Genomic DNA, 24,261 nt, shown 5'->3' on the forward strand with positions numbered 1-24,261 from the left:
AGCCAGAACACAAACCTCCAGTCAGAAAAGAAACCTACAGTCAGAACCCAAACCCCCAGTCAGAACCCAAACCTCCAGTCAGAACACAAACCTCCAGTCAGAACGCAAACCTCCAGTCAGAACCCAAACCCCCAGTCAGAACCCAAACTCCCAGTCAGAACACAAACCTCCAGTCAGAACACAACCCTCCAATCAGAACCGAGCCCCCAGTCAGGACCCAAACCTCCAGTCAGAACACAACCCTCCTGTCAGAACCCAAACCTCCAGTCAGAACCCAAACCTCCAGTCAGAACACAACCCTGCAGTCAGAACACAACCCTCCAGTCAGAACCCAAACCTCCAGTCAGAACCCAAACCTCCAGTCAGAACACAAACCCCCAGTCAGAACCCAAACCCCCAGTCAGAACTTAAACCTCCAGTCAGAAGCCAAACCTCCAGTCAGAACACAAATCTCCAGTCAGAACACAAACCTCCAGTCAGAACACAAACCTCCAGTCAGACCCAAACTCCGAGTCAGAACCTAAACCCCCAGTCAGAACCCAAACCTCCAGTCAGAACCCAAACCCCCACTTAGAAAACAAACCTCCAGTCAGAACCTAAACCCCCAGTCAGATCCCAAACTCCCAGTCAGAACCCAAACCCCCAGTCAGAACCCAAACCTCCAGTCAGAACCCAAACCTGCAGTCAGAATCCAAACCCCCAGTCAGAACCCAAACCCCCAGTCAGAACCCAAACCCCCAGTCAGAACCCAAACCCCCAGTCAGAACCCAAACTTCCAGTCAGAACCCAAACCCCCAGTCAGAACCCAAACTCCCAGTCAGGACCCAAACCCCCAGTCAGAACCCAAATCCCCAGTCAGAACCCAAACCTCCAGTCAGAACACAAACCCCCAGTCAGAACACAAACTTCCAGTCAGAACCCAAACCTCCAGTCAGAACACAAACCTCCAGTCAGAACACAAACTTCCAGTCAGAACCCAAACCCCAGTCAGAACCCAAACTCCCAGTCAGAACCCAAACCCCCAGTCAGAACCCAAACCTCCAGTCAGAACCCAAACCTGCAGTCAGAATCCAAACCCCCAGTCAGAACCCAAACCCCCAGTCAGAACCCAAACCCCCAGTCAGAACCCAAACCCCCAGTCAGAACCCAAACTTCCAGTCAGAACCCAAACCCCCAGTCAGAACCCAAACTTCCAGTCAGAACCCAAACCCCCAGTCAGAACCCAAACCCCCAGTCAGAACCCAAACCTGCAGTCAGAATCCAAACCCCCAGTCAGAACCCAAACCCGCAGTCAGAACCCAAACTCCCAGTCAGAACACAAACCCCCAGCCAGAACACAAATCTCCAGTCAGAAAAGAAACCTACAGTCAGAACCCAAACCCCAGTCAGAACCCAAACCTCCAGTCAGAACACAAACCTCCAGTCAGAACGCAAACCTCCAGTCAGAACCCAAACCCCCAGTCAGAACCCAAACTCCCAGTCAGAACACAAACCTCCAGTCAGAACACAACCCTCCAATCAGAACCGAACCCCCAGTCAGGACCCAAACTTCCAGTCAGAACACAACCCTCCAGTCAGAAGCCAAACCTCCAGTCAGAACCCAAACCTCCAGTCAGAACACAACCCTCCAGTCAGAACACAACCCTCCAGTCAGAACCCAAACCTCCAGTCAGAACCCAAACCTCCAGTCAGAACACAACCCCCCAGTCAGAACCCAAACCCCCAGTCAGAACTTAAACCTCCAGTCAGAAGCCAAACCTCCAGTCAGAACACAAATCTCCAGTCAGAACACAAACTTCCAGTCAGAACACAAACCTCCAGTCATACCCAAACTCCGAGTCAGAACCTAAACCCACAGTCAGAAACCAAACCTCCAGTCAGAACCCAAACCCCCAGTTAGAAAACAAACCTCCAGTCAGAACCTAAACCCCCAGTCAGAACCCAAACCTCCAATCAGAACCCAAACCCCCAGTTAGAAAACAAACCTCCAGTAAGAACACAAACCTCCAGTCAGAAGACAAATCTCCAGTCAGAACCCAAAACTCCAGTCAGAAGCCAAACCTCCAGTCAGAACACAAATCTCCTGTCAGAACACAAACCCCCAGTCAGAATCCAAACCCCCAGTCAGAACCCAAAACCCCAGTCAGAACCCAAACTTCCAGTCAGAACCCAAACCCCCAGTCAGAACCCAAACTCCCAGTCAGAACCCAAACCCCCAGTCAGAACCCAAATCCTCAGTCAGAACCCAAACCTCCAGTCAGAACACAAACCCCCAGTCAGAACACAAACTTCCAGTCAGAACCCAAACCTCCAGTCAGAACACAAACCTCCAGTCAGAACACAAACTTCCAGTCAGAACCCAAACCCCAGTCAGAACCCAAACTCCCAGTCAGAACCCAAACCCCAGTCAGAACCCAAACCTCCAGTCAGAACCCAAACCTGCAGTCAGAATCCAAACCCCAGTCAGAACCCAAACCCCCAGTCAGAATCCAAACCCCCAGTCAGAACCCAAACCCCCAGTCAGAACCCAAACTTCCAGTCAGAACCCAAACCCCCAGTCAGAACCCAAACTTCCAGTCAGAACCCAAACCCCCAGTCAGAACCCAAACCCCAGTCAGAACCCAAACCTGCAGTCAGAATCCAAACCCCCAGTCAGAACCCAAACCCCCAGTCAGAACCCAAACTCCCAGTCAGAACACAAACCCACTGCCAGAACACAAACCTCCAGTCAGAAAAGAAACCTACAGTCAGAACCCAAACCCCAGTCAGAACCCAAACCTCCAGTCAGAACACAAACCTCCAGTCAGAACGCAAACCTCCAGTCAGAACCCAAACCCCCAGTCAGAACCCAAACTCCCAGTCAGAACACAAACCTCCAGTCAGAACACAACCCTCCAATCAGAACCAAACCCCAGTCAGAACCCAAACCTCCAGTCAGAACACAACCCTCCAGTCAGAACCCAAACCTCCAGTCAGAACCCAAACCTCCAGTCAGAACACAACCCTCCAGTCAGAACACAACCCTCCAGTCAGAACCCAAACCTCCAGTCAGAACCCAAACCTCCAGTCAGAACCCAAAACCCCAGTCAGAACCCAAACTTCCAGTCAGAACCCAAACCCCCAGTCAGAACCCAAACTCCCAGTCAGAACCCAAACCCCCAGTCAGAACCCAAATCCTCAGTCAGAACCCAAACCTCCAGTCAGAACACAAACCCCAGTCAGAACACAAACTTCCAGTCAGAACCCAAACCTCCAGTCAGAACACAAACCTCCAGTCAGAACACAAACTTCCAGTCAGAACCCAAACCCCAGTCAGAACCCAAACTCCCAGTCAGAACCCAAACCCCAGTCAGAACCCAAACCTCCAGTCAGAACCCAAACCTGCAGTCAGAATCCAAACCCCCAGTCAGAAACCAAACCCCAGTCAGAATCCAAACCCCCAGTCAGAACCCAAACCCCCAGTCAGAACCCAAACTTCCAGTCAGAACCCAAACCCCAGTCAGAACCCAAACTTCCAGTCAGAACCCAAACCCCCAGTCAGAACCCAAACCCCAGTCAGAACCCAAACCTGCAGTCAGAATCCAAACCCCCAGTCAGAACCCAAACCCGCAGTCAGAACCCGAACTCCCAGTCAGAACACAAACCCCAGCCAGAACACAAACCTCCAGTCAGAAAAGAAACCTACAGTCAGAACCCAAACCCCAGTCAGAACCCAAACCTCCAGTCAGAACACAAACCTCCAGTCAGAACGCAAACCTCCAGTCAGAACCCAAACCCCCAGTCAGAACCCAAACTCCCAGTCAGAACACAAACCTCCAGTCAGAACACAACCCTCCAATCAGAACCGAACCCCAGTCAGAACCCAAACCTCCAGTCAGAACACAACCCTCCAGTCAGAACCCAAACCTCCAGTCAGAACCCAAACCTCCAGTCAGAACACAACCCTCCAGTCAGAACACAACCCTCCAGTCAGAACCCAAACCTCCAGTCAGAACCCAAACCTCCAGTCAGAACACAAACCCCCAGTCAGAACGCAAACCCCCAGTCAGAACTCAAACCTCCAGTCAGAAGCCAAACCTCCAGTCAGAACACAAACCCCCAGTCAGAACACAAACTTCCAGTCAGAACCCAAACCTCCAGTCAGAACACAAACCTCCAGTCAGAACACAAACTTCCAGTCAGAACCCAAACCCCCAGTCAGAACCCAAACTCCCAGTCAGAACCCAAACCCCAGTCAGAACCCAAACCTCCAGTCAGAACCCAAACCTGCAGTCAGAATCCAAACCCCAGTCAGAACCCAAACCCCCCCCAAACCCCAGTCAGAACCCAAACCCCCAGTCAGAACCCAAACAGTCCCCAAAGTCAGAACCCAAACCCCAGTCAGAACCCAAACCCCCAGTCAGAACCCAAACTCCCAGTCAGAACCCAAACCCCCAGTCAGAACCAGTCAAACCCCCAGTCAGAACCCAAACCCCAGTCAGAACCCAAACCCCAGTCAGAACCCAAACCCTCCAGTCAGAACCCAAACTCCCAGTCAGAACACAAACCCCCAGTCAGAACACAAACCTCCAGTCAGAAAAGAAACCAAACCCCCAGTCAGAACCCAAACCCCCAGTCAGAACCCAAACCTCCAGTCAGAACACAAACCTCCAGTCAGAACGCAAACCTCCAGTCAGAACCCAAACCCCAGTCAGAACCCAAACTCCCAGTCAGAACACAAACCTCCAGTCAGAACACAACCCTCCAATCAGAAGAACCCCCAGTCAGGACCCAAACTTCCAGTCAGAACACAACCCTCCAGTCAGAAGCCAAAACCTCCAGTCAGAACCCAAACCTCCAGTCAGAACACAACCCTCCAGTCAGAACACAACCCTCCAGTCAGAACCCAAACCTCCAGTCAGAACCCAAACCTCCAGTCAGAACACAACCCCCCAGTCAGAACCCAAACCCCCAGTCAGAACTTAAACCTCCAGTCAGAAGCCAAACCTCCAGTCAGAACACAAATCTCCAGTCAGAACACAAACTTCCAGTCAGAACACAAACCTCCAGTCATACCCAAACTCCGAGTCAGAACCTAAACCCACAGTCAGAAACCAAACCTCCAGTCAGAACCCAAACCCCCAGTTAGAAAACAAACCTCCAGTCAGAACCTAAACCCCCAGTCAGAACCCAAACCTCCAATCAGAACCCAAACCCCCAGTTAGAAAACAAACCTCCAGTAAGAACACAAACCTCCAGTCAGAAGACAAATCTCCAGTCAGAACCCAAAACTCCAGTCAGAAGCCAAACCTCCAGTCAGAACACAAATCTCCTGTCAGAACACAAACCCCCAGTCAGAATCCAAACCCCCAGTCAGAACCCAAAACCCCAGTCAGAACCCAAACTTCCAGTCAGAACCCAAACCCCCAGTCAGAACCCAAACTCCCAGTCAGAACCCAAACCCCAGTCAGAACCCAAATCCTCAGTCAGAACCCAAACCTCCAGTCAGAACACAAACCCCCAGTCAGAACACAAACTTCCAGTCAGAACCCAAACCTCCAGTCAGAACACAAACCCCCAGTCAGAACACAAACCTCCAGTCAGAACCCAAACCCCCAGTCAGAACCCAAACTCCCAGTCAGAACCCAAACCCCCAGTCAGAACCCAAACCTCCAGTCAGAACCCAAACCTGCAGTCAGAATCCAAACCCCCAGTCAGAACCCAAACCCCCAGTCAGAATCCAAACCCCCAGTCAGAACCCAAACCCCCAGTCAGAACCCAAACTTCCAGTCAGAACCCAAACCCCCAGTCAGAACCCAAACTTCCAGTCAGAACCCAAACCCCCAGTCAGAACCCAAACCCCCAGTCAGAACCCAAACCTGCAGTCAGAATCCAAACCCCCAGTCAGAACCCAAACCCGCAGTCAGAACCCGAACTCCCAGTCAGAACACAAACCCACTGCCAGAACACAAACCTCCAGTCAGAAAAGAAACCTACAGTCAGAACCCAAACCCCCAGTCAGAACCCAAACCTCCAGTCAGAACACAAACCTCCAGTCAGAACGCAAACCTCCAGTCAGAACCCAAACCCCCAGTCAGAACCCAAACTCCCAGTCAGAACACAAACCTCCAGTCAGAACACAACCCTCCAATCAGAACCAAACCCCCAGTCAGGACCCAAACCTCCAGTCAGAACACAACCCTCCAGTCAGAACCCAAACCTCCAGTCAGAACCCAAACCTCCAGTCAGAACACAACCCTCCAGTCAGAACACAACCCTCCAGTCAGAACCCAAACCTCCAGTCAGAACCCAAACCTCCAGTCAGAACCCAAAACCCCAGTCAGAACCCAAACTTCCAGTCAGAACCCAAACCCCCAGTCAGAACCCAAACTCCCAGTCAGAACCCAAACCCCCAGTCAGAACCCAAATCCTCAGTCAGAACCCAAACCTCCAGTCAGAACACAAACCCCCAGTCAGAACACAAACTTCCAGTCAGAACCCAAACCTCCAGTCAGAACACAAACCTCCAGTCAGAACACAAACTTCCAGTCAGAACCCAAACCCCCAGTCAGAACCCAAACTCCCAGTCAGAACCCAAACCCCCAGTCAGAACCCAAACCTCCAGTCAGAACCCAAACCTGCAGTCAGAATCCAAACCCCCAGTCAGAAACCAAACCCCCAGTCAGAATCCAAACCCCAGTCAGAACCCAAACCCCCAGTCAGAACCCAAACTTCCAGTCAGAACCCAAACCCCCAGTCAGAACCCAAACTTCCAGTCAGAACCCAAACCCCCAGTCAGAACCCAAACCCCCAGTCAGAACCCAAACCTGCAGTCAGAATCCAAACCCCAGTCAGAACCCAAACCCGCAGTCAGAACCCAAACTCCCAGTCAGAACACAAACCCCAGCCAGAACACAAACCTCCAGTCAGAAAAGAAACCTACAGTCAGAACCCAAACCCCCAGTCAGAACCCAAACCTCCAGTCAGAACACAAACCTCCAGTCAGAACGCAAACCTCCAGTCAGAACCCAAACCCCAGTCAGAACCCAAACTCCCAGTCAGAACACAAACCTCCAGTCAGAACACAACCCTCCAATCAGAACCGAACCCCCAGTCAGGACCCAAACCTCCAGTCAGAACACAACCCTCCAGTCAGAACCCAAACCTCCAGTCAGAACCCAAACCTCCAGTCAGAACACAACCCTCCAGTCAGAACACAACCCTCCAGTCAGAACCCAAACCTCCAGTCAGAACCCAAACCTCCAGTCAGAACACAAACCCCCAGTCAGAACCCAAACCCCCAGTCAGAACTTAAACCTCCAGTCAGAAGCCAAACCTCCAGTCAGAACACAAATCTCCAGTCAGAACACAAACCTCCAGTCAGAACACAAACCTCCAGTCAGACCCAAACTCCGAGTCAGAACCTAAACCCCCAGTCAGAACCCAAACCTCCAGTCAGAAACCAAACCCCCAGTTAGAAAACAAACCTCCAGTCAGAACCTAAACCCCAAGTCAGAACCCAAACCTCCAATCAGAACCCAAACCCCCAGTTAGAAAACAAACCTCCAGTAAGAACACAAACCTCCAGTCAGAAGACAAATCTCCAGTCAGAACCCAAAACTCCAGTCAGAAGCCAAACCTCCAGTCAGAACACAAATCTCCTGTCAGAACACAAACCTCCAGTCAGAACCTAAACCCCAGTCAGAACCCAAACCTCCAGTCAGAACCCAAAACCCCAGTTAGAAAACAAACCTCCAGTCAGAAGCCAAACTCTAGTCAGAACCCAAACCCCCAGTCAGAACCCAAACCTCCAGTCAGAACACAAACCTCGGTTCAGAAACCAAACCCCAGTCAGAACCCAAACCTCCAGTCAGAACCCAAACCCCCAGTCAGAACAGAAACCTCCAGTCAGAACACAAACCTCCAGTCAGAAAAGAAACCTACGTCAGAACCCCAACTCCCAGTCAGAACTCAAACCCGCAGTCAGAACCCAAACCCCCAGTCAGAACCCAAACTCCCAATCAGAACCCAAACCTCCAGTCAGAACCCAAACCCCAGTCAGAACCCAAACCTCCAGTCAGAACCCAAACTCCCAGTCTGAACCCAAACCTCCAGTCAGAACCCAAACCCCCAGTCAGAACCCAAACCTCCAGTCAGAACCCAAACCCCCAGTCAGAACCCAAACCTCCAGTCAGAACCCAAACTGCCAGTCAGAACCCAAACCTGCAGTCAGAACCCAAACTCCCAGTCAGAACCCAAACCCCCAGTCAGAACCCACACATTTACATTTACATTTACACCTCCAGTTAGAACAGAAACACCCAGTCAGAACCAAAACCCCCAGTCAGAACCCAAACCTCCAATCAGAACCCAAACCCCCAGTCAGAACCCCAAACCTCCAGTCAGAACACAAACCCCTAGTCAGAACCCAAACACCCAGTCAGAACACAAACTTCCATTCAGAACCCAAACCTCCAGTCAGAACCCAAACCCCCAGTCAGAACCCAAACCCCCAGTCAGAACCCAAACCTGCAGTCAGAATCCAAACCCCCAGTCAGAACCCAAACCCGCAGTCAGAACCCGAACTCCCAGTCAGAACACAAACCCCCAGCCAGAACACAAACCTCCAGTCAGAAAAGAAACCTACAGTCAGAACCCAAACCCCCAGTCAGAACCCAAACCTCCAGTCAGAACACAAACCTCCAGTCAGAACGCAAACCTCCAGTCAGAACCCAAACCCCCAGTCAGAACCCAAACTCCCAGTCAGAACACAAACCTCCAGTCAGAACACAACCCTCCAATCAGAACCGAACCCCCAGTCAGGACCCAAACCTCCAGTCAGAACACAACCCTCCAGTCAGAACCCAAACCTCCAGTCAGAACCCAAACCTCCAGTCAGAACACAACCCTCCAGTCAGAACACAACCCTCCAGTCAGAACCCAAACCTCCAGTCAGAACCCAAACCTCCAGTCAGAACACAAACCCCCAGTCAGAACCCAAACCCCCAGTCAGAACTTAAACCTCCAGTCAGAAGCCAAACCTCCAGTCAGAACACAAACCTCCAGTCAGACCCAAACTCCGAGTCAGAACCTAAACCCCCAGTCAGAACCCAAACCTCCAGTCAGAACCCAAACCCCCAGTTAGAAAACAAACCTCCAGTCAGAACCTAAACCCCCAGTCAGAACCCAAACCTCCAATCAGAACCCAAACCCCAGTTAGAAAACAAACCTCCAGTAAGAACACAAACCTCCAGTCAGAAGACAAATCTCCAGTCAGAACCCAAAACTCCAGTCAGAAGCCAAACCTCCAGTCAGAACACAAATCTCCTGTCAGAACACAAACCTCCAGTCAGAACCTAAACCCCCAGTCAGAACCCAAACCTCCAGTCAGAACCCAAACCCCCAGTTAGAAAACAAACCTCCAGTCAGAAGTCAAACCTCTAGTCAGAACCCAAACCCCCAGTCGGAACCCAAACCTCCAGTCAGAACACAAACCTCGGTTCAGAAACCAAACCCCAGTCAGAACCCAAACCTCCAGTCAGAACCCAAACCCCCAGTCAGAACAGAAACCTCCAGTCAGAACACAAACCTCCAGTCAGAAAAGAAACCTACAGTCAGAACCCCAACTCCCAGTCAGAACTCAAACCCGCAGTCAGAACCCAAACCCCCAGTCAGAACCCAAACTCCCAATCAGAACCCAAACCTCCAGTCAGAACCCAAACCCCGAGTCAGAACCCAAACCTCCAGTCAGAACCCAAACTCCCAGTCTGAACCCAAACCTCCAGTCAGAACCCAAACCCCCAGTCAGAACCCAAACCTCCAGTCAGAACCCAAACCCCCAGTCAGAACCCAAACCTCCAGTCAGAACCCAAACTGCCAGTCAGAACCCAAACCTGCAGTCAGAACCCAAACTCCCAGTCAGAACCCAAACCCCCAGTCAGAACCCACACATTTACATTTACATTTACACCTCCAGTTAGAACAGAAACACCCAGTCAGAACCAAAACCCCCAGTCAGAACCCAAACCTCCAATCAGAACCCAAACCCCCAGTCAGAACCCAAACCTCCAGTCAGAACACAAACCCCTAGTCAGAACCCAAACACCCAGTCAGAACACAAACTTCCATTCAGAACCCAAACCTCCAGTCAGAACACAAACCCCCAGCAAGAACACAAACCCCCAGTCAGAACCCAAACCTCCAGTCAGAACACAAACCTCCAGTCAGAACACAAACTTCCAGTCAGAACCCAAACCCCCATTCAGAACCCAAACTCCCAGTCAGAACCCAAACTCCCAGTCAGGACCCAAACCCCCAGTCAGAACCCAAACCCCCAGTCAGAACCCAAACCTGCAGTCAGAATCCAAACCCCCAGTCAGAACCCAAACCCCCAGTCAGAATCCAAACCCCCAGTCAGAACCCAAACCCCCAGTCAGAACCCAAACTTCCAGTCAGAACCCAAACCCCCAGTCAGAACCCAAACTTCCAGTCAGAACCCAAACCCCCAGTCAGAACCCAAACCCCCAGTCAGAACCCAAACCTGCAGTCAGAATCCAAACCCCCAGTCAGAACCCAAACCCGCAGTCAGAACCCAAACTCCCAGTCAGAACACAAACCCCCAGCCAGAACACAAACCTCCAGTCAGAAAAGAAACCTACAGTCAGAACCCAAACCCCCAGTCAGAACCCAAACCTCCAGTCAGAACACAAACCTCCAGTCAGAACGCAAACCTCCAGTCAGAACCCAAACCCCCAGTCAGAACCCAAACTCCCAGTCAGAACACAAACCTCCAGTCAGAACACAACCCTCCAATCAGAACCGAACCCCCAGTCAGGACCCAAACCTCCAGTCAGAACACAACCCTCCTGTCAGAACCCAAACCTCCAGTCAGAACCCAAACCTCCAGTCAGAACACAACCCTGCAGTCAGAACACAACCCTCCAGTCAGAACCCAAACCTCCAGTCAGAACCCAAACCTCCAGTCAGAACACAAACCCCCAGTCAGAACCCAAACCCCCAGTCAGAACTTAAACCTCCAGTCAGAAGCCAAACCTCCAGTCAGAACAAAAATCTCCAGTCAGAACACAAACCTCCAGTCAGAACACAAACCTCCAGTCAGACCCAAACTCCGAGTCAGAACCTAAACCCCCAGTCAGAACCCAAACCTCCAGTTAGAACCCAAACCCCCAGTTAGAAAACAAACCTCCAGTCAGAACCTAAACCCCCAGTCAGAACCCAAACTCCCAGTCAGAACCCAAACCCCCAGTCAGAACCCAAACCTCCAGTCAGAACCCAAACCTGCAGTCAGAATCCAAACCCCCAGTCAGAACCCAAACCCCCAGTCAGAATCCAAACCCCCAGTCAGAACCCAAACCCCCAGTCAGAACCCAAACTTCCAGTCAGAACCCAAACCCCCAGTCAGAACCCAAACTCCCAGTCAGGACCCAAACCCCCAGTCAGAACCCAAATCCCCAGTCAGAACCCAAACCTCCAGTCAGAACACAAACCCCCAGTCAGAACACAAACTTCCAGTCAGAACCCAAACCTCCAGTCAGAACACAAACCTCCAGTCAGAACACAAACTTCCAGTCAGAACCCAAACCCCCAGTCAGAACCCAAACTCCCAGTCAGAACCCAAACCCCCAGTCAGAACCCAAACCTCCAGTCAGAACCCAAACCTGCAGTCAGAATCCAAACCCCCAGTCAGAACCCAAACCCCCAGTCAGAATCCAAACCCCCAGTCAGAACCCAAACCCCCAGTCAGAACCCAAACTTCCAGTCAGAACCCAAACCCCCAGTCAGAACCCAAACTTCCAGTCAGAACCCAAACCCCCAGTCAGAACCCAAACCCCCAGTCAGAACCCAAACCTGCAGTCAGAATCCAAACCCCCAGTCAGAACCCAAACCCGCAGTCAGAACCCGAACTCCCAGTCAGAACACAAACCCCCAGCCAGAACACAAATCTCCAGTCAGAAAAGAAACCTACAGTCAGAACCCAAACCCCCAGTCAGAACCCAAACCTCCAGTCAGAACACAAACCTCCAGTCAGAACGCAAACCTCCAGTCAGAACCCAAACCCCCAGTCAGAACCCAAACTCCCAGTCAGAACACAAACCTCCAGTCAGAACACAACCCTCCAATCAGAACCGAACCCCCAGTCAGGACCCAAACTTCCAGTCAGAACACAACCCTCCAGTCAGAAGCCAAACCTCCAGTCAGAACCCAAACCTCCAGTCAGAACACAACCCTCCAGTCAGAACACAACCCTCCAGTCAGAACCCAAACCTCCAGTCAGAACCCAAACCTCCAGTCAGAACACAACCCCCAGTCAGAACCCAAACCCCCAGTCAGAACTTAAACCTCCAGTCAGAAGCCAAACCTCCAGTCAGAACACAAATCTCCAGTCAGAACACAAACCTCCAGTCAGAACACAAACCTCCAGTCATACCCAAACTCCAGTCAGAACCTAAACCCACAGTCAGAAACCAAACCTCCAGTCAGAACCCAAACCCCCAGTTAGAAAACAAACCTCCAGTCAGAACCTAAACCCCAGTCAGAACCCAAACCTCCAATCAGAACCCAAACCCCCAGTTAGAAAACAAACCTCCAGTAAGAACACAAACCTCCAGTCAGAAGACAAATCTCCAGTCAGAACCCAAAACTCCAGTCAGAAGCCAAACCTCCAGTCAGAACACAAATCTCCTGTCAGAACACAAACCCCCAGTCAGAACCCAAACCCCCAGTCAGAACCCAAAACCCCAGTCAGAACCCAAACCTCCAGTCAGAACCCAAACCCCCAGTCAGAACCCAAACTCCCAGTCAGAACCCAAACCCCCAGTCAGAACCCAAATCCTCAGTCAGAACCCAAACCTCCAGTCAGAACACAAACCCCCAGTCAGAACACAAACTTCCAGTCAGAACCCAAACCTCCAGTCAGAACACAAACCTCCAGTCAGAACACAAACTTCCAGTCAGAACCCAAACCCCCAGTCAGAACCCAAACTCCCAGTCAGAACCCAAACCCCCAGTCAGAACCCAAACCTCCAGTCAGAACCCAAACCTGCAGTCAGAATCCAAACCCCCAGTCAGAACCCAAACCCCCAGTCAGAATCCAAACCCCCAGTCAGAACCCAAACCCCCAGTCAGAACCCAAACTTCCAGTCAGAACCCAAACCCCAGTCAGAACCCAAACTTCCAGTCAGAACCCAAACCCCCAGTCAGAACCCAAACCCCCAGTCAGAACCCAAACCTGCAGTCAGAATCCAAACCCCCAGTCAGAACCCAAACCCGCAGTCAGAATACGAACTCCCAGTCAGAACACAAACCCCCAGCCAGAACACAAACCTCCAGTCAGAAAAGAAACCTACAGTCAGAACCCAAACCCCCAGTCAGAACCCAAACCTCCAGTCAGAACACAAACCTCCAGTCAGAACGCAAACCTCCAGTCAGAACCCAAACCCCCAGTCAGAACCCAAACTCCCAGTCAGAACACAAACCTCCAGTCAGAACACAACCCTCCAATCAGAACCGAACCCCCAGTCAGGACCCAAACCTCCAGTCAGAACACAACCCTCCAGTCAGAACCCAAACCTCCAGTCAGAACCCAAACCTCCAGTCAGAACACAACCCTCCAGTCAGAACACAACCCTCCAGTCAGAACCCAAACCTCCAGTCAGAACCCAAACCTCCAGTCAGAACACAAACCCCCAGTCAGAACCCAAACCCCCAGTCAGAACTTAAACCTCCAGTCAGAAGCCAAACCTCCAGTCAGAACACAAATCTCCAGTCAGAACACAAACCTCCAGTCAGACCCAAACTCCGAGTCAGAACCTAAACCCCCAGTCAGAACCCAAACCTCCAGTCAGAACCCAAACCCCCAGTTAGAAAACAAACCTCCAGTCAGAACCTAAACCCCCAGTCAGAACCCAAACCTCCAATCAGAACCCAAACCCCCAGTTAGAAAACAAACCTCCAGTAAGAACACAAACCTCCAGTCAGAAGACAAATCTCCAGTCAGAACCCAAAACTCCAGTCAGAAGCCAAACCTCCAGTCAGAACACAAATCTCCTGTCAGAACACAAACCTCCAGTCAGAACCTAAACCCCCAGTCAGAACCCAAACCTCCAGTCAGAACCCAAACCCCCAGTTAGAAAACAAACCTCCAGTCAGAAGCCAAACCTCTAGTCAGAACCCAAACCCCCAGTCGGAACCCAAACCTCCAGTCAGAACACAAACCTCAGTTCAGAAACCAAACCCCAGTCAGAACCCAAACCTCCAGTCAGAACCCAAACCCCCAGTCAGAACAGAAACCTCCAGTCAGAACACAAACCTCCAGTCAGAAAAGAAACCTACAGTCAGAACCCCAACTCCCAGTCAGAACTCAAACCCGCAGTCAGAACCCAAACCCCCAGTCAGAACCCAAACTCCCAATCAGAACCCAAACCTCCAGTCAGAACCCAAACCCCAGTCAGAACCCAAACCTCCAGTCAGAACCCAAACTCCCAGTCAGAACCCAAACCTCCAGTCAGAACCCAAACCCCCAGTCAGAACCCAAACCTCCAGTCAGAACCCAAACCCCCAGTCAGAACCCAAACCTCCAGTCAGAACCCAAACTGCCAGTCAGAACCCAAACCTGCAGTCAGAACCCAAACTCCCAGTCAGAACCCAAACCCCCAGTCAGAACCCACACATTTACATTTACATTTACACCTCCAGTTAGAACAGAAACACCCAGTCAGAACCAAAACCCCCAGTCAGAACCCAAACCTCCAATCAGAACCCAAACCCCCAGTCAGAACCCAAACCTCCAGTCAGAACACAAACCCCTAGTCAGAACCCAAACACCCAGTCAGAACACAAACTTCCATTCAGAACCCAAACCTCCAGTCAGAACACAAACCCCCAGCAAGAACACAAACCCCCAGTCAGAACCCAAACCTCCAGTCAGAACACAAACCTCCAGTCAGAACACAAACTTCCAGTCAGAACCCAAACCCCCATTCAGAACCCAAACTCCCAGTCAGAACCCAAACTCCCAGTCAGGACCCAAACCCCCAGTCAGAACCCAAACCCCAGTCAGAACCCAAACCCCCAGTCAGAACCCAAACTCCCAGTCAGAACACAAACCCCCAGCCAGAACACAAACCTCCAGTCAGAAAAGAAACCTACAGTCAGAACCCAAACCCCCAGTCAGAACGCAAACCTGCAGTCAGAACCCAAACCCCCTGTCAGAACGCAAACCTCTAGTCAGAACCCACACCTCCAGTTAGAACAGAAACACCCAGTCAGAACCAAAACCCCCAGTCAGAACACAAACCTCCAGTTAGAACCCAAACCCCCAGTCAGAACCCAAACTCCCAGTCAGAACCCAAACCCCCAGTCAGAACCCAAACCCCCAGTCAGAACCCAAACTCCCAGTCAGAACACAAACCTCCAGTCAGAACACAACCCTCCAGTCAGAACCCAAACCCCCAGTCAGAACCCAAACCTCCAGTCAGAACACAACCCTCCAGTCAGAACCCAAACCTCCAGTCAGAACCCAGACCTCCAGTCAGAACACAAACCTCCAGTCAGAACACAACCCTCCAGTCAGAACCCAAACCTCCAGTCAGAACCCAAACCTCCAGTCAGAACACAACCCTCCAGTCAGAACCCAAACCTCCAGTCAGAACCCAAACCTCCAGTCAGAACACAAACCTCCAGTCAGAACCCAAACCCCCAGTCAGAACACAAACCTCCAGTTAGAACCCAAACCCCCAGTCAGAACCCAAACTCCCAGTCAGAACCCAAACCCCCAGTCAGAACCCAAACCCCCAGTCAGAACCCAAACTCCCAGTCAGAACACAAACCTCCAGTCAGAACACAAACCTCCAGTCAGAACCCAAACCTCCAGTCAGAACACAAACCTCCAGTCAGAACACAAACCTCCAGTCAGAACACAACCCTCCAGTCAGAACCCAAACCTCCAGTCAGAACACAACCCTCCAGTCAGAACCCAAACCCCCAGTCAGAACCCAAACCTCCAGTCAGAACACAAACCTCCAGTCAGAACCCAAACCTCCAGTCAGAACCCAAACCTCCAGTCAGAACACAAACCTCCAGTCAGAACACAATCCTCCAGTCAGAACACAAACCCCCAGCAAGAACACAAACCCCCAGTCAGAACACATACTCCCAGTCAGGACCCAAACCTCCAGTCAGAACACAAACTTCCAGTCAGAACCCAACCCTCCAGTCAGAACACAAACCCCCAGTCAGAACACAAACCCCCAGTCAGAACACAAACTTCCAGTCAGAACCCAAACCTCCTGTCAGAACACAAACCTCCAGTCAGAACACAAACTTCCAGTCAGAACCCAAACCCCCAGTCAGAACCCAAACTCCCAGTCAGAACCCAAACCCCCAGTCAGAACCCAAACCTCCAGTCAGAACCCAAACCTGCAGTCAGAATCCAAACCCCCAGTCAGAACCCAAACCCCCAGTCAGAATCCAAACCCCCAGTCAGAACCCAAACCCCAATCAGAACCCAAACTTCCAGTCAGAACCCAAACCCCCAGTCAGAACACAAACTTCCAGTCAGAACCCAAACCTCCTGTCAGAACACAAACCTCCAGTCAGAACACAAACTTCCAGTCAGAACCCAAACCCCCAGTCAGAACCCAAACTCCCAGTCAGAACCCAAACCCCCAGTCAGAACCCAAACCTCCAGTCAGAACCCAAACCTGCAGTCAGAATCCAAACCCCCAGTCAGAACCCAAACCCCCAGTCAGAATCCAAACCCCCAGTCAGAACCCAAACCCCCAATCAGAACCCAAACTTCCAGTCAGAACCCAAACCCCCAGTCAGAACCCAAACCCCCAGTCAGAACCCAAACCCCCAGTCAGAACCCAAACCTGCAGTCAGAATCCAAACCCCCAGTCAGAACCCAAACCCCCAGTCAGAACCCAAACTCCCAGTCAGAACACAAACCCCCAGCCAGAACACAAACCTCCAGTCAGAAAAGAAACCTACAGTCAGAACCTAAACCCCCAGTCAGAACGCAAACCTGCAGTCAGAACCCAAACCCCCAGTCAGAACGCAAACCTGCAGTCAGAACCCACACCTCCAGTTAGAACAGAAACACCCAGTCAGAACCAAAACCCCCAGTCAGAACCCAAACCTCCAATCAGAACCCAAACCCCCAGTCAGAACCCAAACCTCCAGTCAGAACCCAAACCTCCAGTCAGACCACAAACCTCCAGTCAGAACACAACCCTCCAGTCAGAACCCAAACCCCCAGTCAGAACCCAAACCTCCAGTCAGAACACAACCCTCCAGTCAGAACCCAAACCTCCAGTCAGAACCCAAACCTCCAGTCAGAACACAAACCTCCAGTCAGAACACAACCCTCCAGTCAGAACCCAAACCTCCAGTCAGAACCCAAACCTCCAGTCAGAACACAAACCTCCAGTCAGAACACAACCCTCCAGTCAGAACCCAAACCTCCAGTCAGAACCCAAACCTCAAGTCAGAACACAAACCCCCAGTCAGAACCCAAACCCCCAGTCAGAACCCAAACCTCCAGTCAGAAGCCAGACCTCCAGTCAGAACACAAATCTCCAGTCAGAACACAAACCTCCAGTCAGAACACAAACCTCCAGTAAGACCCAAACTCTGAGTCAGAACCTAAACCCCCAGTCAGAACACAAACCTCCAGTCAGAAGACAAACCTCCAGTCAGAACCCAAACCTCCAGTCAGAAGCCAAACCTCCAGTCAGAACACAAATCTCCTGTCAGAACACAAACCTCCAGTCAGAACCTAAACCCCCAGTCAGAACCCAAACCTCCAGTCAGAACCCAAACCCCCAGTTAGAAAACAAACCTCCAGTCAGAAGCCAAACCTCTAGTCAGAACCCAAACCCCCAGTCAGAACCCAAACCTCCAGTCAGAACACAAACCTCCAGTCAGAACCCAAACCCCCAGTCAGAACCCAAACCTAGAAGCTGGAAGGTAAAGCTCTATAGTCCATGTCTACAGTCCCATTGGTGTGGCCTGCCTGTCTGGCCACCTGTCCAAGCAGAGAGAGCAGCAGAGATTGAATTTAGTTTATTCTTACATTTTTTATTTAACCTTATTTAACAAGGCAAGTCAGTTAAGAACAAATTGTTATTTTATGACAGCCTACCCCGGCCAGTGAGTAAAGTCTGCAGGCCAGCCAGCCGAGCCAGCCCTGCTAGCCCAGCCAGCCAGCCAGCCCAGCCCTGCTAGCCATGCTAGCCCAGCCCTGCTAGCCCAGCCAGCCCAGCCAGCCCAGCCAGCCCTGCTAGCCCAGCCAGCCCTGCTAGCCCTGCCAGCCCTGCTAGCCCTGCTAGCCCAGCCAGCCAGCCCAGCCAGCCCTGCACCAACGCTGCTTTTTGCCTCCCTGCCTCCACACTGGGGACAGGGAACACCAGCCCAGAAATAACACGGGCCGGTCATGCTTTCTGGCAAGCATCATCAAACAAAACGTCAAGCAGTGCTCTCGGGCCGGCCGCTGACAGACCGAGAAGACTCCCCCTCCTGCCTGTTGCACTTGGTGGGAGAGTGGGAGAGAGATGTGGTGGTGGTAAAGGGGTCCCATAAGGCAATTTGGGTAATCAGGGGTATAATTTGGCAGCTTGGTCACAGAGCTCAGAAAATAGGATTCCTAATCACGGAGGGATGCCCTAGGAGCAGGATGGGGCACGGAGGGGGAGGGAGGGGCACAGGGCCAGGGACCTGGAGCTGAAACTGAGAACCTTCCTCATCAAGGGGCCATGATCCTCTGCGTAGAAGCTCCCATTCATCATGGGGCATGCTGGGAAATGCAGAGGACGGCTTGATCAGCCTGTAGGGTCCACTATGTGCCGTAACCATGACAACCATCATGAAGACCAAAGAAAACAAATGACTAGTACAATAATATGAATTGTAATCACCAAGGTGATGGTCAGTTGCCTTGCTATCTGTAATATGCCTACCTACCTCTATCCAGTCCTGTCCACATGCACGACACAAAGAGATATTTTTGTATTTTATTCTGTGTGCACTTTACAGGTAAATTACCCAGTAATTTGGTATCTTTTTTCTATAGAAATCAGGAAACCTTAAGGGATCTGGTCTATAAAGAGAATCCACACCAACAGATATCAGGAGACCTTTAGGGATCTAGTCTGGAGAGAGACTCCACACTAACAGATATCAGGAAACCTTTAGGGATCTGGTCTGGAGAGAGACTCCACACAAACAGATATCAGGAAACCTTTAGGGATCTAGTCTGGAGAGAGACTCCACACTAACAGATATCAGGAAACCTTTAGGGATCTAGTCTAGAGAGAGACTCCACACCAACAGATATCAGGATACCTTTAGGGATCTAGTCTGGAGAGAGACTCCACACTAACAGATATCAGGAGACCTTTAGGGATCTAGTCTGGAGAGAGACTCCACACCAACAGATATCAGGAAACCTTTAGGGATCTGGTCTGGAGTGAGACTCCACACTAACATTTATCAGGAGACCTTTAGGGATCTGGTCTGGAGAGAGACTCCACACTAACATTTATCAGGAGACCTTAAGGGATCTGGTCTGGAGAGAGACTCCACACCAACATTTATCAGGAGACCTTTAGGGATCTAGTCTAGAGAGAGACTCCACACTAACATTTATCAGGAGACCTTAAGGGATCTGGTCTGGAGAGAGACTCCACACCAACATTTATCAGGAGACCTTTAGGGATCTGGTCTGGAGAGAGACTCCACACCAACAGATATCAGGAGACCTTTAGGGATCTGGTCTGGAGAGAGACTCCACACCAACAGATATCAGGAAACCTTTAGGGATCTGGTCTGGAGAGAGACTCCACACAACATTTATCAGGAGACCTTTAGGGATCTGGTCTAGAGAGAGACTCCACACCAACAGATATCAGGAAACCTTTAGGGATCTGGTCTGGAGAGAGACCACAGCAGCCGTCATTGAGAGATCCCAGTCTTCCACCGCTAGATGTTTACTTTCCTGTTCTTTGTACCCAGCACCCTGCAGATGGAACTGAGCATCCTCTTTTAAGGAGACACTGTGTGACTCATTAACCGTCAACAGTTCATAACCTCCAAGGGGCTATTAAACTCACTCTTTTGGCCGCCAAACAGAATTGGCAAATTTTTCATTTGGACCAATAAGTTATTTAAATGTTTTCGCTTTCTCAAACCCTGCATGCAAGTGCAACAAAACACTCCTTTCAAAGTCAACATTGTGTCAAAAATAAACACACAGACATTTAATTAATGTATTTTCTTTGTTGTTTAATGTTACAGTGAAAATGTAGAAAACACAAATGTTGTCATAACAACAAAAACAGTGCTGTCTCAGATAAAGTGATGAATTATATAATTTCTAAACCATAACCTTTTATCTAACGAGCCATATTTACCAAGCTTTACTTAAATTTCTTTATTTAACTTTCTTTACCAAACCTTAACCCTTTCTTTACCAAACCTTAACCCTTTATTTATCAAACCTTAACCCTTTATCTACCAAACCTTAACCCTTTCTTTATTTAACTTTATTTAACAAACCTTAACCCTTTCTTTACCAAACCTTAACCCTTTATCTACCAAACCTTAACCCTTTCTTTATTTAACTTTATTTACCAAACCTTAACCCTTTATCTACCAAACCTTAACCCTTTATTTACCAAACCTTAACCCTTTATCTACCAAACCTTAACCCTTTCTTTATTTAACTGTATTTACCAAACCTTAACCCTTTATTTACCAAACCTTAACCCTTTCTTTATTTAACTTTATTTACCAAACCTTAACCCTTTATTTACCAAACCTTAACCCTTTCTTTATTTAACTTGATTTACCAAACCTTAACCCTTTATTTACCAAACCTTAACCCTCAAACCTTAACCCTTTATTTACCAAACCTTAACCCTTTATCTACCAAACCTTAACCCTTTCTTTATTTAACTTTCTTTACCAAACCTTAACCCTTTCTTTACCAAACCTTAACCCTTTATCTACCAAACCTTAACCCTTTATTTACCAAACCTTAACCCTTTATCTACCAAACCTTAACCCTTTCTTTATTTAACTTTATTTACCAAACCTTAACCCTTTATTTACCAAACCTTAACCCTTTATTTACCAAACCGTAACCCTTTATCTACCAAACCTTAACCCTTTCTTTATTTAACTTTATTTACCAAACCTTAACCCTTTATTTACCAAACCATAACCCTTTATCTACCAAACCTTAACCCTTTCTTTATTTAACTTTATTTACCAAACCTTAACCCTTTATTTACCAAACCGTAACCCTTTATCTACCAAACCTTAACCCTTTCTTTATTTAACTTTATTTACCAAACCTTAACCCTTTATTTACCAAACCTTAACCCTCAAACCTTAACCCTTTATTTACCAAACCGTAACCCTTTATCTACCAAGCCAAGACAGTTATTTGACTGAAAATTATTCTTGCTTTTGCAAGCCCATGTGAGAATCGCACAAACCTTTAGAATTCAGGTCAACATTAGTGTGTTATCTGTACCATCCGTCACTTATCCAACTCTTAGCTGATAGACAGCCATATATTCTATAAATATGATATATTATATATTTTATATGTTATATATTCGGTCACACTTCATTTGGATAGTCTGGATAGTTAATCTGTTGATGCTCTACAGATGGTCCTACTATCAACAACCTATCTGTTGACAAGTAACTGCTTGCTAAGGTTACTGTTAGAGTTAGGTTTAGAATAAGGGTTAGGGTTAAGGTTAGGGCTAGGGCTAGGGTTAGTAGATAGTGGAAATGGTACTGGTCTGTGGATAGTCTGTAGAACATCTGCAGATGGACTATCCAAATAAAGTGTTACCCTGTATTCTAAATACATTCTAAATACATTCTAAATACATTCTAAATGTATGGTTTTGAACTGATCCACAGTCTCCAGACCAGCCAGGGGAATCTCATGTTGACCTGAGGGCAGACTGGACTTGTAGTTGTCCTGTAGAAAATGCTATCACTGGTTTGACTAAATAATTCATCACCAGCCAAAAACAACCAAAATGAATAATTGAGTCCAGATGTGGCTGATTTGAGCTTGATACCAGGGCTCATTTCCTGCTGCAATGCTTTGTGCAACAACCCATTACATCTTCCTGGAGACTGCTGAGCAAATAAAGTGTCCGGCTGGAAATGAACACCCAAAACTTCCTCAGGTGTCCATTTTGAGTGTTACAACAAAGGATAAAAACAGATCTTACTTGGAGAAGAATGGAAAATACTTGCATCTAGGATGCCTGTGAAATACTTGCCTTGTGTTGCACTCTACTGACATTTGTACAGCAAATGCTTTGTGCTTATCATTGTCTAAGAGTCACTATATAGAGATATCGGAAACAGTGTTTTCAACAACTCTGAAATGTTTTTGCTTTTAAATATATATTTTCGCTTTATTTTTTATCAATCAAATCTGGGCAGAGATCTGTGTGTACACACACACGCACGCACGCACGCACGCACGCACGCACGCACACACACACACACACACACACACACACACACACACACACACACACACACACACACACACACACACACACACACACACACACACAGACAGGCAGTAGCAACTCTTGGGTTTATTTTATATGCTAAAGGATCTGGGAGGCTATAACTCTCAGGCAGGTTACCTTGAAAGCTTTTTCCTTCCGGCTCCTTGGTCCATGTGGAAGTCATTATTAAGTTGTGAGGCTCAGGCGTCGCAGGTGACCAACACTCAGGCTGAGAGTGGGCTGCCCGGTTTGAACTGCCCACGGAAGTGTGTCTGAACCTGGGAAATGTCAAAGGTTTCCTGATTTACTTGTGCACTCTTAGAAACAAGGGTTCCAGAAGGGTTCTTCTGCTGTCCCCATATGAGAACCCATTTTGTTTCCAAGTAGTACCGTTTTGGGTTCCATGAAGAAGCCTATGTGGAAAGGGTTCTACATGGAACCCACAACGGTTCTACTTGCAATGAAAAGAGTTATACATGTAACCAACAATTGTTCTTCAATGGGTTCTCCTCTGGGGACAGCTGAAGAACCCTTTTAGGTTCTACATAGCACCTTTTTTTCTAGGAGTGTAGTGAATGAGTATGACAACGTGTTTACTGTTTGCAGGGTTGGTGGGTTGTTGGCTAAGCGGTGTTATAGGGGTGTTATATGGTTGTTATAGGGGTGTTATATGGGTGGTATAGGGGTGCTATAGGGTTGTTATAAGGGTGTTATAAGGGTGCTAATGCTAGAGTGATGGTGGAGGTGGGGATATGGCTCTGGACTAGAGTGATGGTGGAGGTGGTGATATGACTCTGGACTAGAGTGATGGTGGAGGTGGTGATATGGCTCTGGACTAGAGTGATGGTGGAGGTGGTGATCATCCACTCTGGCCTGCTCGCCTCCCTACCAGAGTGATGGTGGTCAAAAGGTGGTGATATGGTGGACTCTGGTCAATCACCACCTAGAGACACCTGATGGTGGAGGTGGTGATATGGCTCCAACAAGACTAGATGCAAGTGGCTGACTGGTGGAGGTGGTTTGATATTTGGCTCTGGACTAGTAAATGTAAATGTGATGGTAGGATGGTGGTGATATGACTCTGGACTAGAGTGATGGTGGAGGTGGTGATATGACTCTGGACTAGAGTGATGGTGGAGGTGGTGATATGACTCTGGACTAGAGTGATGGTGGAGGTGGTGATATGGCTCTGGACTAGAGTGATGGTGGAGGTGGTGATATGACTCTGGACTAGAGTGATGGTGGAGGTGGTGATATGACTCTGGGACTAGAGTGATGGTGGAGGTGGTGATCTGACTCTGGACTAGAGTGATGGTGGAGGTGGTGATATGGCTCTGGACTAGAGTGATGGTGGAGAGGGTGAAAGGGCTCTGGACTAGAGAGTGATCGGACTCCCTCAGTTGTAGTTAGCAACCATATAGTTCTGGGGAACAACTGGTACTCTGAGAACTAGGAGGGCCTTTCAGACTCAGGTTTGTGGATGACATTCTTTTATTCCAGTGTTGTCAAATGTCAATAATTGATTGATTGATTGATATTCTAATGAGGATTAGTTCAACAATAGGACAAATGTCCGCTTAGATATTTTCTGTGTTCTATGTTCATGTGTGAATCCATGTTCTTTCACAGGTAGGTATTAATAATACATTGAGTCTTATTGCGTAAGCATTTCTATTGCCATCCCAGCAGACCAATATCCATACACTCATACATT

General features: G+C 49.3%; 1 protein-coding gene across 1 annotated transcript; it reads left to right on the forward strand.

The window, feature by feature from the left end:
- Window positions 1-3,002: 3,002 nt before the first annotated feature.
- Window positions 3,003-24,180, forward strand: LOC127921731 (probable serine/threonine-protein kinase samkC; the record flags this gene model as incomplete). Its single annotated transcript, XM_052505362.1, has 6 exons — window positions 3,003-3,047; window positions 3,538-3,630; window positions 3,943-3,993; window positions 5,258-5,383; window positions 9,257-9,777; window positions 24,177-24,180. Coding segments are annotated over 6 exons (840 nt in total), but the record flags the coding sequence as incomplete, so codon positions are not given.
- Between the last annotated feature and the right edge of the window lie 81 nt (window positions 24,181-24,261).

The sequence above is a fragment of the Oncorhynchus keta genome, unplaced genomic scaffold (genome assembly GCF_023373465.1).
Source record: "Oncorhynchus keta strain PuntledgeMale-10-30-2019 unplaced genomic scaffold, Oket_V2 Un_contig_23403_pilon_pilon, whole genome shotgun sequence".
NCBI lineage: Eukaryota > Metazoa > Chordata > Actinopteri > Salmoniformes > Salmonidae > Oncorhynchus > Oncorhynchus keta.